Consider the following 13765-nt stretch of genomic DNA (forward strand, 5'->3'; position numbering starts at 1 on the left):
CAGCATTTTTTCATGAGAATCCCATTTTGCTGCAGGTAGGTGCTAGATATTTTGTTTTCTGACTCCTTACCCTATCAGTTCCACCCTGCAGCTACCTCTTGCTTTCTAGGGAGAATTAATTGGGGAACGGAGCTTATGGGGTTGGAATGTGGAGTCCGTTCACCTGAAGAACACAGTGAAAATATTAATTGACAATTTTTTCATTTATATTTATTTTTAATATGGGCCCTCGTCAAAAGTACTGATAGGAAACAAATGTGTCAATAAATATTTTTGTAAAGGATTATTTTCTATGATTTTTTCCCCCCATTATATTCCGTAGGTAGCCTAGCTCCATGGATATAGGCTATCTTGTTGTTCAAGAGACCTGTTTCCAAACCTCTCTCCCCAATGAGGAAGTGGGAGCCAGCTTAAGAGGTTCATCCCTGGCAACACTCTCCAGGCAGGCCAGCATACCCTTCTGATTCACCCACTCCCTGGCTTATTTCGGCTAATCCAAACCCAGTGATAATGGGCTGTGCGGGAGGGAAGGGATTGTAAATGAAAAGGATTTTACGGGAACAGAGTAAGTTAACAGTGTTGCAGAATTCAGCTGCTCTTGTTCCTGAATTCAGTGCCACTGTGCCAAGGAATACACGGAATCCTGAATAAACACAAAGTTGACACTCCTGTTTATGCTCTCATAATAGAAGAACTAAGACACAGTCTTTAGAATTGAAAGGCAACAAATATAAAACTGATAGAAGGAAATACTCTTACACAATGCATAATTGGCTCACTGACAAAAGATATTGTGAATGCCAGAGGCTTAGTGGGATTCAAACAAGGATTCAACATTTATTTATGTGGGTAATGAAAACATATATATATATTTAAATTATATATGGTAAAAATAAAGAAGCAGATCAGGGATTTATAAACTCTCATGCTTCAGGGCAGAGGCCAACCACTGACTCCCAGGGTTAAGAAGAAATTTAGGCAGAATAATTGTCCATTATGAGTTTTCTTGTACCGTCCTTTGAAGAATCTAGCAGTAGCCACTGTCAGAGACCAGATAATGGAATAGGCTGACTATTGGTCTATTCCAGTAAAGCAGTTTCTATATTCATATGTTAAAAGTACATTTTTAAGGAAATAAAATAAGGTAACTTCTTTAATAGTATAATTAATTTCAGGAAGCAAGTTGATTTACTGATGAATAGGTTTGACACATGATACTTCAATGTCTATGGTCCATTAATTATTTTTATTTAAATGCTAGGACAGTCTTCCAAGTTCTGATAAACAGATTTTATGCTAACATTTCTGGAATCCAACACAATCCAATATGAACTATCTCTTGTCACCTGCTGATTAATGGAGCACTGCAACTCTGTCATATAGCAAAAGAATTCTGCCCTGAGTTGTCAGTATTTGAAGGTCTTATTCTACTCACTATTAATGAATGTAGGCAAGAACTGTAAAAGGCATGATAAAAATATTATCTGTGTTCCAAATTTGGACACCATTTTTTCCTCCCAGTTGTCTAAGACAAGTAATCCCTCCCTTGAGTCCTCTTCATTTAGGATATTTACAAAGGGACTTGTGGAACAAGAAAGAGCAACATAGGCTTAAAACTAGTTCAACTGGGGTCAAGAGCCTCAAATTAGTATTCATCTCCATCATTCACACCATTAACACTTTCATTGAAATAGATCACATGGATTAAATATCTATTAAATAATATATATGTTTTAGAAAATGGCATATACAGTGAAACTGGTCTTTAGCCATCACTAAAGAGAACAGGGATGATATCTTTACCTAAATACAAAACAAATTTGTACTGAAAAAAGATAAGGGGCTGTCTAGAGGAAGAAGTTCTTAGTGTGCATTTCAGTGTAACAGTTTAAAAGATATGCATCCGAAGAAGTGGGCTGTAGTCCACGAAAGCTTATGCTCTAATAAATTTGTTAGTCTCTAAGGTGCCACAAGTACTCCTGTTCTTTTTGCGGATACAGACTAACACGGCTGCTACTCTGAAACCAGTTCAAAAGTGCCTAAGTGATCTAGGCACATAAATCCCATTTTAAAAGTGACTTTTGAGATTTGTAACCTAAGGTCCATGCCTTAGTCACAGGAGAAAATCAGACTTAGGGAGTTATGATGATTTTACCTTAGATCTATTAAAAAAAAAAAAAAACTGCTGACCTGACATGGTTCTAGTTTCTGGAATTGGATACCTTAATGTTTTAACTGATTAGCCTAATATGAACATCAGAAATACACACTTTTCTCATTTTTTTCTATTTAATCTATATCGATCTACATATTTCCAATTCAACCATTACTCCAGTGTCTGGTATTTTTGACAATGACTGTCATCAGGTAGTGTGTTTTATGGATGTTTTTTCATCATTTCTCCCAAATATGCGCTTCAAGCTTTGCCACTGTATTCAACAGAAAGACCCAGTTCATTGCATCAAGATAATGAAAAATCATCCATAAAAATGTGCTTCCCATATTCATACTGAAGTAACGTAGCTATATGTGAAAGAATACAAATTCCTCAAGTACATGAGATCCACATTAAAGCAACAATACAGATAAAAGAACAGGGGAGAAAATGTGTCAATGACAACCCCCTTGCATAACACAAATGGATTAGAATGATCAGCACTTTAGAGGCAGCAAGCACCCAAGCAATTTTATGAAGTTTGTGCCTATGCCAATTAGTTCATTATCATGATTTCAACACCTACCATCACTGTCATCATAGTTTCATAGAGTTTAAGGCCAGAAGTGACCATTAGATCATCTAGTCTGACCACCTGTATATATGAAAGGCCACTAAATTTCACCCAGTTACTCCTGTATTAAGGACAATAACTTGTGTTTGGCTGAAGAAAATTTTTCAGAAAGATATCCAGTCTTGATTTGAAGACTTCAAGAAATGGAGACTCCATCACTTCCTGGGATAGCTTATTTCAACAGTTGATCACCCCCATTGTTAAAAATGTTTGCCTTTTTTTCCCAATTTGAATTTGTCTGGCTTCATCTTCCATAAGTTGTTGTTAGGCCTTCTTCCACTAGATTAAACACCCCTTTAGTATCTGGTATTTTCTCCTCGTAAAGTTACTTCTGTGCTATAATCAAGTCAACTCTTGATCTTCTTTTTAAGGTAAACAGATTGAAAGGCATTTTCTTCATCCCTCAAAATAATTTTTGTCTCTCTTTTCTGCACCCTTTCCAATTTTTCAACATCCTTTTAAAAATGTGAACACCAGAACTTCACCCAATATTCCAGTGTCGATTTCAGCAATGCCACATCTGGAGGTAAAATCATCTCCCTACCCCTATGCATTACTCCCTTGTTTATACAGACAAGGATCACATTAGCTCTTTTTACCACAGCATCACACTTGAGAAATCATGTTGAGTTGCTTGTCCACTGATTCCTAAATTATTTTCAAAGTCACTGCTTTCCAGGACTGCATCATTGTGTAGGTATGACCTGCATTCCTTATAATATTATATGTGATATTTTCATTGATAGGAATTGAAAGTTTCAAAAACTTTCACTAACCTGATCAAACACATTTGCACAATATTGGCGGTGCACCTGGAAAGGGTTGAAAACAGGCTGCTCTTCTGCGCTCCTCAATGTCAAATGTGAATGTTCAACGGGCATTACGTTCTCTTCAGAAGAATTCCCACAAGACAGCAGCTCTTTCAAATATTCCTTTTAAGAAGAAATACACGTCAATGAGTACCACCTATCCTTGATGGTAACAGTCTGGTCAAATTCCACATATAAACGTATCTAGTCTCTTTGCCCAACCAGATTATTATCAGATTTCTCCCTCCTCCCCGCACTTTCTTCTCCCTGCCCCACAGGGCTCCAGCCAGGCCCAGAGCATCTGACAGCAGCATTTGCATGTAAATGAGGATTTAGTACAGGAAAAAGGAAGTCCAGAGGGTAGGAGTATGGACCCCAAACAGAAAAAGTAATAATATTGATGGGAGAATAGTCAGGTAGACGATACAAATAGTGAAAGGATTATACTTAATCTGTCTAGGAAATAGTGTGAAGTCAGATGAGATGATTGTACACTAATGCAACAAATGTAATGTTGTACACTAATGCAAGAAGCCTGGGCAACAAAGTAGTTGAACTAGTATTACTGGTGCAGGATGCAAAACCAAATAGTATAAAGACAACAGAAATACAGTGTAATAGCAGTTTAGACTGGAATAGAGGTAATGATGGATATGTGCTTCTCAAGAGAGAAAGAAATAAAGGTAAATGTGGTGAGGTACCATTGCACACCAATGATGTGGTACAGTAAGGAAATAAGCATTGTATGTCAATGATGCGGCAGACACAAGAAATAAGAAGTGAAAGCATTAGCATGGATAAAATAGAATCGGTTTGGCTCAAAATCACTTTGGGGAAAGATTGTAAAAGAGATTCTATTAAAGTAGTGTGAGGGGTCTGCTCTAGACCGCACCAGGCTGGAATCTGGAAATGGATAGAGATCTCTTTGATGTTATGAGAGAGATAAATACTATCAAAAATTGTGTCATTATGGAAAACTAACTTCCTAGATATAGACTGGAGAACAATTATTACTACTAATGGTATGACCCAGTTATTCCTGGATGCCAGCAGACTCTTCTTTAAATAGTAATGAACCAACAACAAGAGGTGATGCTTTTTTTAGATTTGGCTTGGATACGTAATGAAGATATTATAGACATTCTATTTGTAGAAAATAATCTTGGACTGAATGATCACGAGTTGATTCTATTTAAATTAAATGGAAGGATAATCAAAAAAAGTGGTTGGTAACTAAAGTGTTTAATTTCAAAAGGGCAAATGTTGAGAAATTAAGGGAACTAGTTAGTGAAGTAAACTAGTCTGATGATCTCAAGGCCTTAAACATGGAGGAGGATTGAAATTTATTTAAGTTAAAGGTGCAGAAACTATCTGGAATTTGCATCCCAAGCATGTAGGGATGGACTCCAGCACTTACTAAATGAATAACCACTTCAAAAAGGATATTAGGAATAAGCAAAGATCCTAAAAAGAAAGGGACTGATCAGCAAAGAAAGCTATACCTTGGAGGTCAGAAAGTGTAGGGATAAAATAAGAATTGCCAAAAGTCAAGCTGAGTTATACCTTGCAACACAAATTAAAACAAATAGTAAAAGATTCTTTAGCCATATAAATAAAAAGAAGTAAAGAAGAAGTGGGCAGCCACTATGCAGTGAGGATGGGTTAGAAATTAAGGATAATCTATTGATAACATGTATAATATGACTGCAAAACTAAATTAATACTTTGCCTCAGTTTTCAATAAGGATGCTAATGTTGAACATGGGGGCAAAGGCAAGATGGCTAATGGGAATGAGTGTATAGAAATTACAACATTCAAGATGGAAGCAAAACTCAAAAAGAATTTAATGAACTCAGATTGGGAGGGGTGGCAGGGGAGTGGATAAACAGCATCCCAGAATACTGAAAGAACTGTCACATAAAATTGCAAGTCTGATACCAAAGATTTTCAATATATCTGTTAAACTGGAGGTGGTATGGTATGACTGTAGAATAGAAAATATAGTATCTATATTTAAGAAAGAAGGAAAAAATAAGCCAGTCAACTATGCACCTGCTAGTCTGACCTCAATAGTATGCAAGATTTTAGAATACATTTTAAGAAAAGAATAACTAAAGATGTGAAGATAAATGGAAAATGGGATAAAATGCAATATATGTTTACCAGAGGTAGATCATGCCAGTCTACTCTGATATCCTTCTTTGTTAGATAACTGATGTTTTTAGACCAGCTAAATATAGTAAATCTAATCTATCTGGACTTCAGTAAAGCATTTGATATGGTATCACACAGGAAATCATTAGTTAAACTGGAGAAACTGGGGATTAGTACAGGAATTGTAAGGAACTAGTTAATGGGGAAACAACTATAAGTTGTGCTAAAAGGAAAACTATTGGTTAGGAGGGAGGTTACTAGTGGAGTTCCTCATGGATCGATTTTCGGACAAATCTTATTTTTACTTAAAGACCTTGACACAAAAGTTAAGAAAGTGCTAATGAAATTTTCTGATGACACAACATTGGGAGGCATCATCAATACAGAGGAGGATCGGAATATTCTACTAGAAGAACTGGATGACCTTGAGGACTGGAATAATACAAATGGGATGAAATTTAATAGTCCAAAGTGAAAGATCATGTACTTACAGACTATAAGACTTTCTGCTATAAGCTGTGGGCTCATCAGTTGAAAATGACAGAGGAGGAAAAAGACCTGGGTATATTAGTGAAAATACCAATTTTTGATACATTAGAACATTTGGAGACTCAAACTGGATTGTATAGCCTGGCAATTAGGTGTTGTGTGGCATGCACATTTCATAACCATGCAAATTTCATAACCGTTCAAAGCTGTAAAAGATCCTGCCTCCTCTTTCTTCAATTCTCTTTCCAACAATCAGTGCAGCCACAGAACCAGTCCCTCCTTTCCTCATTAGTTTACGGCAGTTAGACTTATATATATTAGTGTGTTAAAGTTAATTAGTGCTTGTTTTTGATAATTTTTTATATCAGTTCCTGGTGATGGGACGTTTGTTGCCTGGCATAATGGGTGAAGTCAAGAAGACAGGCATCAGAAAAAACAGCTCTTTCTCTAATAAGATGTTCATCTTGGGAAAGTGTGTGTATAAACTCTTGGAGAGGAGTAGGGGAGCCATTATCAATGAAAGAACAGTTTCTCATAAGTAACTTTCTTTTCTTCGCCGCCCAAATATGAAGAATATCTGGATATTGATTTTGTAGATAGCGTCTCTCCAAGGAATTGATGTAAACATTGATGAGTATTCTATTTACATAAGTAAGGACACACTGCACCTCCATCTGGTCAATGAGTAAACTCTATACACCTTTCTACTGAACCTGTTTAGGTCCAGATATAGGAATGGGCTTCTTCAAGAAGCAAGGAAACTTTTACCTTGTGACTCAGATTCTCCAGTACACTTTAACTTTGCTCAACACCTCTGAGTGAGGGAGAAGGGAGTACATAGGCAAATCTTGAATTCATTTTGCAAGTTCCCTACCCCCAGATTAGCTATGGGCCAATTTAATCCCCACCACAAATTGGAACAGTCTGAAGGCTGTTCTAATGCAGTCTTTATGCCTGAGCTGTTGGGAAGTGTTGTTACCCTGGCTCTATGCCAGCCAGAGATTCTCCCATGCTCAGGGAATCCCTAGTTGAAAATTTCTGGCCCTTTTGGGTATTTCCACACTGCATCTTGGAGCAAGCCTCCCCGCTCAGATCCACAGACTTGTGTTTGAGGAGCTCATGCTAGCATGCTAAAAACAGCTGTGTAGATGTTGCTTTGACGTTGCCCACCAGGCTTGAGACCCTGAGCTCCAGCCACAATGTCTACAAAGCTATTTTTACAGCGGAAACTCAAGTCAGTGAACCCAGGCTGGAAAGCTCCCATACAGATGCAGTGAAGACATACCCTTTGTGTCACCAGAGCAAAGCATACAGGCTTCAGTGGGGGCTAGAATCTGTCACATTGACTTTAGAATAGCCTAAAATTCTGTTTTCCATGGAAATGAATTACTTGGCATGAAAAGAATGGTCTTTGACATTATTAGGAAAACATTATGCGGGAAGGACATCTCAGATTGTTTCCTGCAATATTAAGGATTCTCATTTGGGGACAAAGGATGCTGCTACTTTTTGAAGTCTCTGAATACAATGATACAATTGGAAGTGAAAATTGTTATTAACTTGGAACTTTTGGCTCCAATAAATCACCCATTTATTCCCAACTTCCAAAAAGGTTTTTTACTTATTACTTGATGTCATAAAATGACCACGTTATGGTGAAAGGCTACAACGGTTATTTATGGGTTATTTGTATAAATTTAACTAGGCCTTTTGCATATGTTATACAATGCCCTCAAGTAAGTAGTATTACAATCAGAGCTTTCAATTGTGGGGATCCCTTGATTTCTCAATGGAGGGCACTCAACTTTGGAACTTGCATTCCCTATGTGAGCATCAGAACATGATGTAAGACCTGTCTTTTTACAAAGGCATTTTCTTGTGTTGGAAAGACTGGTGGAGATACATTTTGAGGTAGAAATTTCATCAACAATGGTAAATTTGTTATTTTAAGTATTGTTTATTTACTGCATTTCAGCTAAGAGACCAAAAATGAGCATGTTTCATAAATGTAAAAATAAATACAAATAAAACCAAATTTGCAAATACATAATGTATGTTCTCACCAACTGTTACTGGGTGTGAAACAATAATGTGAATAGAACATTCTTGACTCATATGCAGTGTTGTTGTTGTAGTGTCAATCTCAGGATATTAGTGAGACAAGGTGGGTGAGGTAATATCTTTTATTGGACCAACTTCTGCTAGTGAGAGAGACAAGCTTTTGAGCCTACACAGAGCTCTTCTTCTTAAGAGCTCTGTGTAAGTTTGAAAGCTTGTCTCTCTCTCACCAACAAAAGTTGGTCCAATAAAAGATATTACCTCACCCACTTTGTCTCTCTGTCGTTGACTCAGTCTATGAGAGGCTGTTTTCTTTGGTAGCCACCAGATGACAATTTCTATTTATTTATTTATATTATTTTGATTAATTCATAACTTCGGTACTACAGCTCCAAAAAACCTATTATAAATTTCAATAGCTTCGTGGTGCTGATTTCACAAAGTAAAGGTACTAAAAACCGCCATCTCATTTTCTCCATTCTTTGGAATGATTACTCTGAGCAGCCAGTTACTGATTTTTCATGTTAGCTTCTGTTCACATCACAAATTTTAAACTAGTTATGGAAAGCCATGTTTAAAAGTGCTTAGCATGATTTTGTGCCAAAAACTATACATTTTTGAAGTGGTTTCACAGCCATGTTGAAGAAATCTGTTTGAGCCTTGCCAGGGTCTTGAGTATGGCCCCACTGAAAATGTTTTCACTTAAAGCTGTCGTATAGATGTACTCTTCACTTCCTTGCTTAAACTGTTGAGTGGTGTTGAGAGATGCTATTAAACAGATACTATGTTATACTCCAAATAAGGCAAAATTTCAGTGATTTCTCTATATATGCATACTTTTATACGTACATACATCATAGCTAAGATTTACAAAAGCAGATGCACAAAGTTGGGCTCCAAAGTCCATATTTAGGCAACTAAACAACTGACTTGATTTTCTGAAGTCATGAGTGACCAGCCGCTCTTATTGACATAATATGGACTTAAGTGCCTAATTGTGGATTTAGGAGCATGACTGTAGGCAGTCATTTTTGAAAATCTTGGCTTATGCCTAAATTTGCAGTATCATGCATTCTGTTATATGCACTTGATTATACTATAACTACAAATATATATAAGTAATGCTTTTTTTAAAATTACGTAAATTCAGGCATGTACATCTGTAGTATCACTAGGGTTGCCAACCCTCCTGGTTTTGCCAGGAGTCTCCCGAAATCAGGCTCTATATCCCAGAGGCTACAGAAGCCAAACTGGGAGATTTTAGGTGCTAAAAGTCTGGCGATGCAGCAAGACTAAAGCAGGGTCCCTGCCTGCCCTGGCTCCGCGCAGCTCCCGGAAGCACCCGGTACCTCATTGTGGCTCCTAGGAGGAGAAGGGGGTCTCCACACGCTACCCCGCCCTGAGCGCCGCCTCCACAGCTCCCATTAGCCGGGAACTGCGGCCAATAGGAGCTGCAGCTGGTGTCTCTGGGCAGGGACAGTGCACAGAGACCCCTTGCCCCCCCTGCCTAGCAGCTGCTCCCAGAAGGATGTGCCGGTCGCTTTCGGGAGCAACCCGAAGTAAGCACCACCTGGCCAGAGACCACCCCACATCTCCTCTTGCACCCAAACTCCCAGACAGAGGATGCACCCCTCCCGCACCCAATCTCTCTCCCAGAGCCCGCACCCAAACTCCCTCCCAGAGCTTGCATCCCGCACTCCCTCCTGCACCCAAACTCCCTCCCAGAGCCCGCACCTCTTCCTGCATCCAAACCTCCTGCCCATACCTGGTGAAAGTGAGTGAGGGTGGGCAAGAGTGAGCGACGGAGGGAGGGGGGATTGAGTGTGTGGGGGGTGGGGCCTTGGAGAAGGGGTGGGGCAGGGGTGTGGCCTCAGGGAAGAGGTGGGACAGGGCGAAGCAAGGGTGTTTGGGTTTGTGTGATTAGACAGTTGGCAACCCTAAGGCCTGGTCTACACTAGGCGTTTATGTCGAAGTTAGCGCCGTTACATTGAATTAACCCTGCACCCGTCCACACTGCGATGGTATTTAGTTCGACATAGAGGTCTCTTTAATTCGACTTCTGTACTCCTCCCCGACGAGGGGAGTAGCGCTAAATTCGACATGGCCATGTCGAATTAGGCTAGGTGTGGATGGAAATCGACGCTAATAGCTCCGGGAGCTATCCCACAGTGCACCACTCTGTTGACGCTCTGGACAGCAGTGCGAGCTCGGATGCTCTGACCAGCCACACAGGAAAAGCCCCGGGAAAATTTGAATTTGAATTCCTTTTCCTGTCTGGCCAGTTTGAATCTCATTTCCTGTCTGGACATCGTGGCGAGCACAGCAGCACTGGCAACGATGCAGAGCTCTCCAGCAGTGATGGCCGTGCAGTCTGGGAATAGAAAGAGAGCCCCAGCATGGACTGATCGTGAAGTCTTGGATCTCATCGCTGTGTGGGGCGATGAGTCCGTGCTTTCCGAGCTGCGATCCAAAAGAAGGAATGCAAAGATCTACGAGAAGATCTCTAAAGACATGGCAGAGAGAGGATACAGCCGGGATGCAACGCAGTGCCGCGTGAAAATCAAGGAGCTGAGACAAGGCTACCAGAAGATCAAAGAGGCAAACGGACGCTCCGGATCCCATCCCCAGACATCCCGTTTCTACGAGGCACTGCATTCCATCCTCGGTGCGGCCGCCACCACTACCCCACCAGTGACCGTGGACTCTGAGGATGGGATACTGTCCACGGCCGGTTCCTCGGACATGTTAGGGGACGGGGAAGATGAGGAAGGAGATGAGGAGGGCGAGGCAGTCGGCAGCTCTCACAACGCTGATTTCCCCGACAGCCAGGATCTCTTCATCACCCTTACAGAGATCCCCTACGAAGCGTCCCCAGCCGTTACCCCGGACACAGAATCTGGTGAAGGATCAGCCAGTAAGTGTTGTAAACATCTAAACATTTATTTTTAACAAAACAGGAATATTAACAATTAAAAGAATGGGTTGTTCATGATTAGTGTGCCCTAGGCGCTTAACGGTTTAGTAATGGGCAGTGCAAGTTTTGAAAAGAAATCTAGCAATGTCCGGTTTTCAGTGATTGTCCTGCACAAGCCGCTCTACTGTTTATTCCCTGCTACTGCAGCTACAGTAAAATGCGGTCTATGTGTCCGGGGATAGAGCAGTAATCCTCCTGGGACATCTCGATGAAGCTCTCCTGGAGGTAATTTGAAAGCCGTTGCATGAGGTTCTTGGGGAGAGCGGCCTTATTGGGTCCTCCGAAGTACGACACGTTGCCGCGCCACGAGATTATCAAGTACTCGGGGATCATTGCTCTGCACAGCAGGGCGGCATACGGCCCTGGTCTTTGGAGGCTTTCCCGGAGCATTCTCTCTTTGTCGCTCTCGGAGATCCTCATCAGGGTGATGTCGGCCATGGTGACCTGCTTTTAATTAGGTAGGGGAATGTTAGTGTTGGGACTGCTTTCCCGTTCCTTTACAGAACTGTAACCGCTGGTTTGCAGCCACGCGGTGGAGGCGGGAGAGGGGCAGCCGAAAGGGATCGTTCCCGGGGACAGCCGCGAGGGGGTGGGACAGGGGCAGAGTTCCCGCTTGCCGGATTGCTGGCAGCAGGGACTGACATTGCTTTAAATGTGAAATGAGGCCAGTGGTAATATAAAAGTTTTAAACTGCCACAAGTGTACGGCTTACCATGTCTGCCTGCAACAGAAATTCCGTTGTGCTGCCTCGCTTCTCATATGTGCTGTTCAAGACCCCAGGCACTGAATGCGAAGGCCGAGAATTCGACCTTGTGCTGAGTGCGCATGTGAAAGGTGCTGTGCATGGTCTTGTTCACAGAGAAAGACTATGTTCTTTGTTCACAACTACATTTATCTTTCTGAGGAATTCACTCCCTTTTTCCCATTTCCACAGCCCCGTCTGCGACTGTCTCACAACCTAGCCTGGAATCACATTCCCAGAGGCTAGCGCGGATTAGGCGTAGGAAGAAGAGGACACGGGAGGACATGTTCTCTGAGCTTATGGCCTGTTCCCAAGCCCAGGCAGCACAGCAGACCCAGTGCCGGGAGAACTTGACCCGAATGCACCAAGCCAACATGGATCGGGAGGAGAGGTGGCGGCAGGAAGACCAGCAGGCGACTCAAACGCTGCTTGGACTACTGAGGGAGCAAACGGATACGCTCCGGCGCCTTGTGGATGTTCTGCAGGAACGGAGGCAGGAGGACAGAGCCCCGCTGCAGTCCATCTCTAACCGCACACTCCACCACCATTCTGCACTTGCTCAGCCGGTAGTTGAAGAGTTCTTTTTCAGTGTCCAGGGCGCCAGTATAGGGCTTCATGAGCCAGGGCATTAGCGGGTAGGCTGGGTCCCCGAGGATGACTATAGGCATCTCCACATCCCCAACAGTTATTTTGTGGTCCGGGAAGTAAATACCTTGTTGCAGCCGTCTAAACAGACCAGAGTTCCTGAAAACACGAGCGTCATGAACCTTGCCCGGCCATCCGACGTAGATGTTGGTAAAACGTCCCCTGTGGTCCACCAGTGCTTGCAGCACCATGGAAAAGTAGCCCTTTCGGTTAATGTACTGGGTGGCCTGGTGGTCCGGTGCCAGGATAGGGATGTGAGTTCCATCTATGGCCCCACCGCAGTTTGGGAATCCCATCGCGGCGAAGCCATCTATGATCGCCTCCACGTTTCCCAGGGTCACTACCTTTGGCAGCAGTACATCAACGATTGCCTTCGCTACTTGCATCACAACAACCCCCACGATAGATTTGCCCACCCCAAACTGGTTCGCGACTGACCGGTAGCTGTCTGGCGTTGCAAGCTTCCAGAGGGCTATGGCCACTCGCTTCTGTACACTCAGTGCAGCTCGCAACCGGGTGTCACTGTGCTTCAGGGCAGGGGACAGCAACTCACAAAGTTCCAGGAAAGTTCCCTTCCGCATGCGAAAGTTTCGCAGCCACTGGGATTCATCCCAGACCTGCAGCACTATGCGGTCCCACCACTCAGTGCTTGTTTCCCGTGCCCAGAATCGCTGTTCCACGGCATCAACATGACCCATTGCCACTGTGATGTCCTCGGCGCTGGGTCCCCTGCTTTCTGACAGGTCTGTGCTACTCTCAGACTTCAGGACATCACCGCGGTGCCGTAGCCTCCTCGCCTGACTTTTCTGCATCTGCCTCAGGGAAACCTTTATGATAAGCTGCGAGGCGTTGAGAGCGGCCACAACTGCAGCGATGGTCGCAGCGGGCTCCATGCTCGGAGTACAGTGGCGTCCGCGCTGTCAATGACTGGAAAAGCGTGCGAACTGATTTCCCGCCGGCGCTTTCAGGGAGGGAGGGCGGGAGTGATGGACGGATGACGACAGTTTCCCAAAAGCACCCTGGACTCATTTTGTTACCCAGAAGGCATTGCCGGCTACACCCAGAATTCCAATGGGCAGAGGGGACTGCGGGAACTGTGGGATA

General features: G+C 42.6%; 1 protein-coding gene across 7 annotated transcripts in view; it reads right to left on the reverse strand.

Moving 5' to 3' along the window:
• The window catches only part of KIAA0825 (KIAA0825 ortholog), a 419242-nt gene that overhangs the window by 190109 nt on the left and 215368 nt on the right, over positions 1 to 13765 (reverse strand). For all 7 annotated transcript variants that reach the window (XM_005306902.5, XM_065550182.1, XM_065550179.1 and 4 more), the window contains one exon: positions 3566 to 3721. In XM_005306902.5, coding sequence (XP_005306959.2) covers positions 3566 to 3721 — 156 coding nt within the window. The remainder of the gene's footprint in view (positions 1 to 3565; positions 3722 to 13765) is intronic.

The sequence above is a fragment of the Chrysemys picta genome, chromosome 6 (genome assembly GCF_011386835.1).
Source record: "Chrysemys picta bellii isolate R12L10 chromosome 6, ASM1138683v2, whole genome shotgun sequence".
Classification (NCBI taxonomy): Eukaryota; Metazoa; Chordata; order Testudines; family Emydidae; genus Chrysemys; species Chrysemys picta.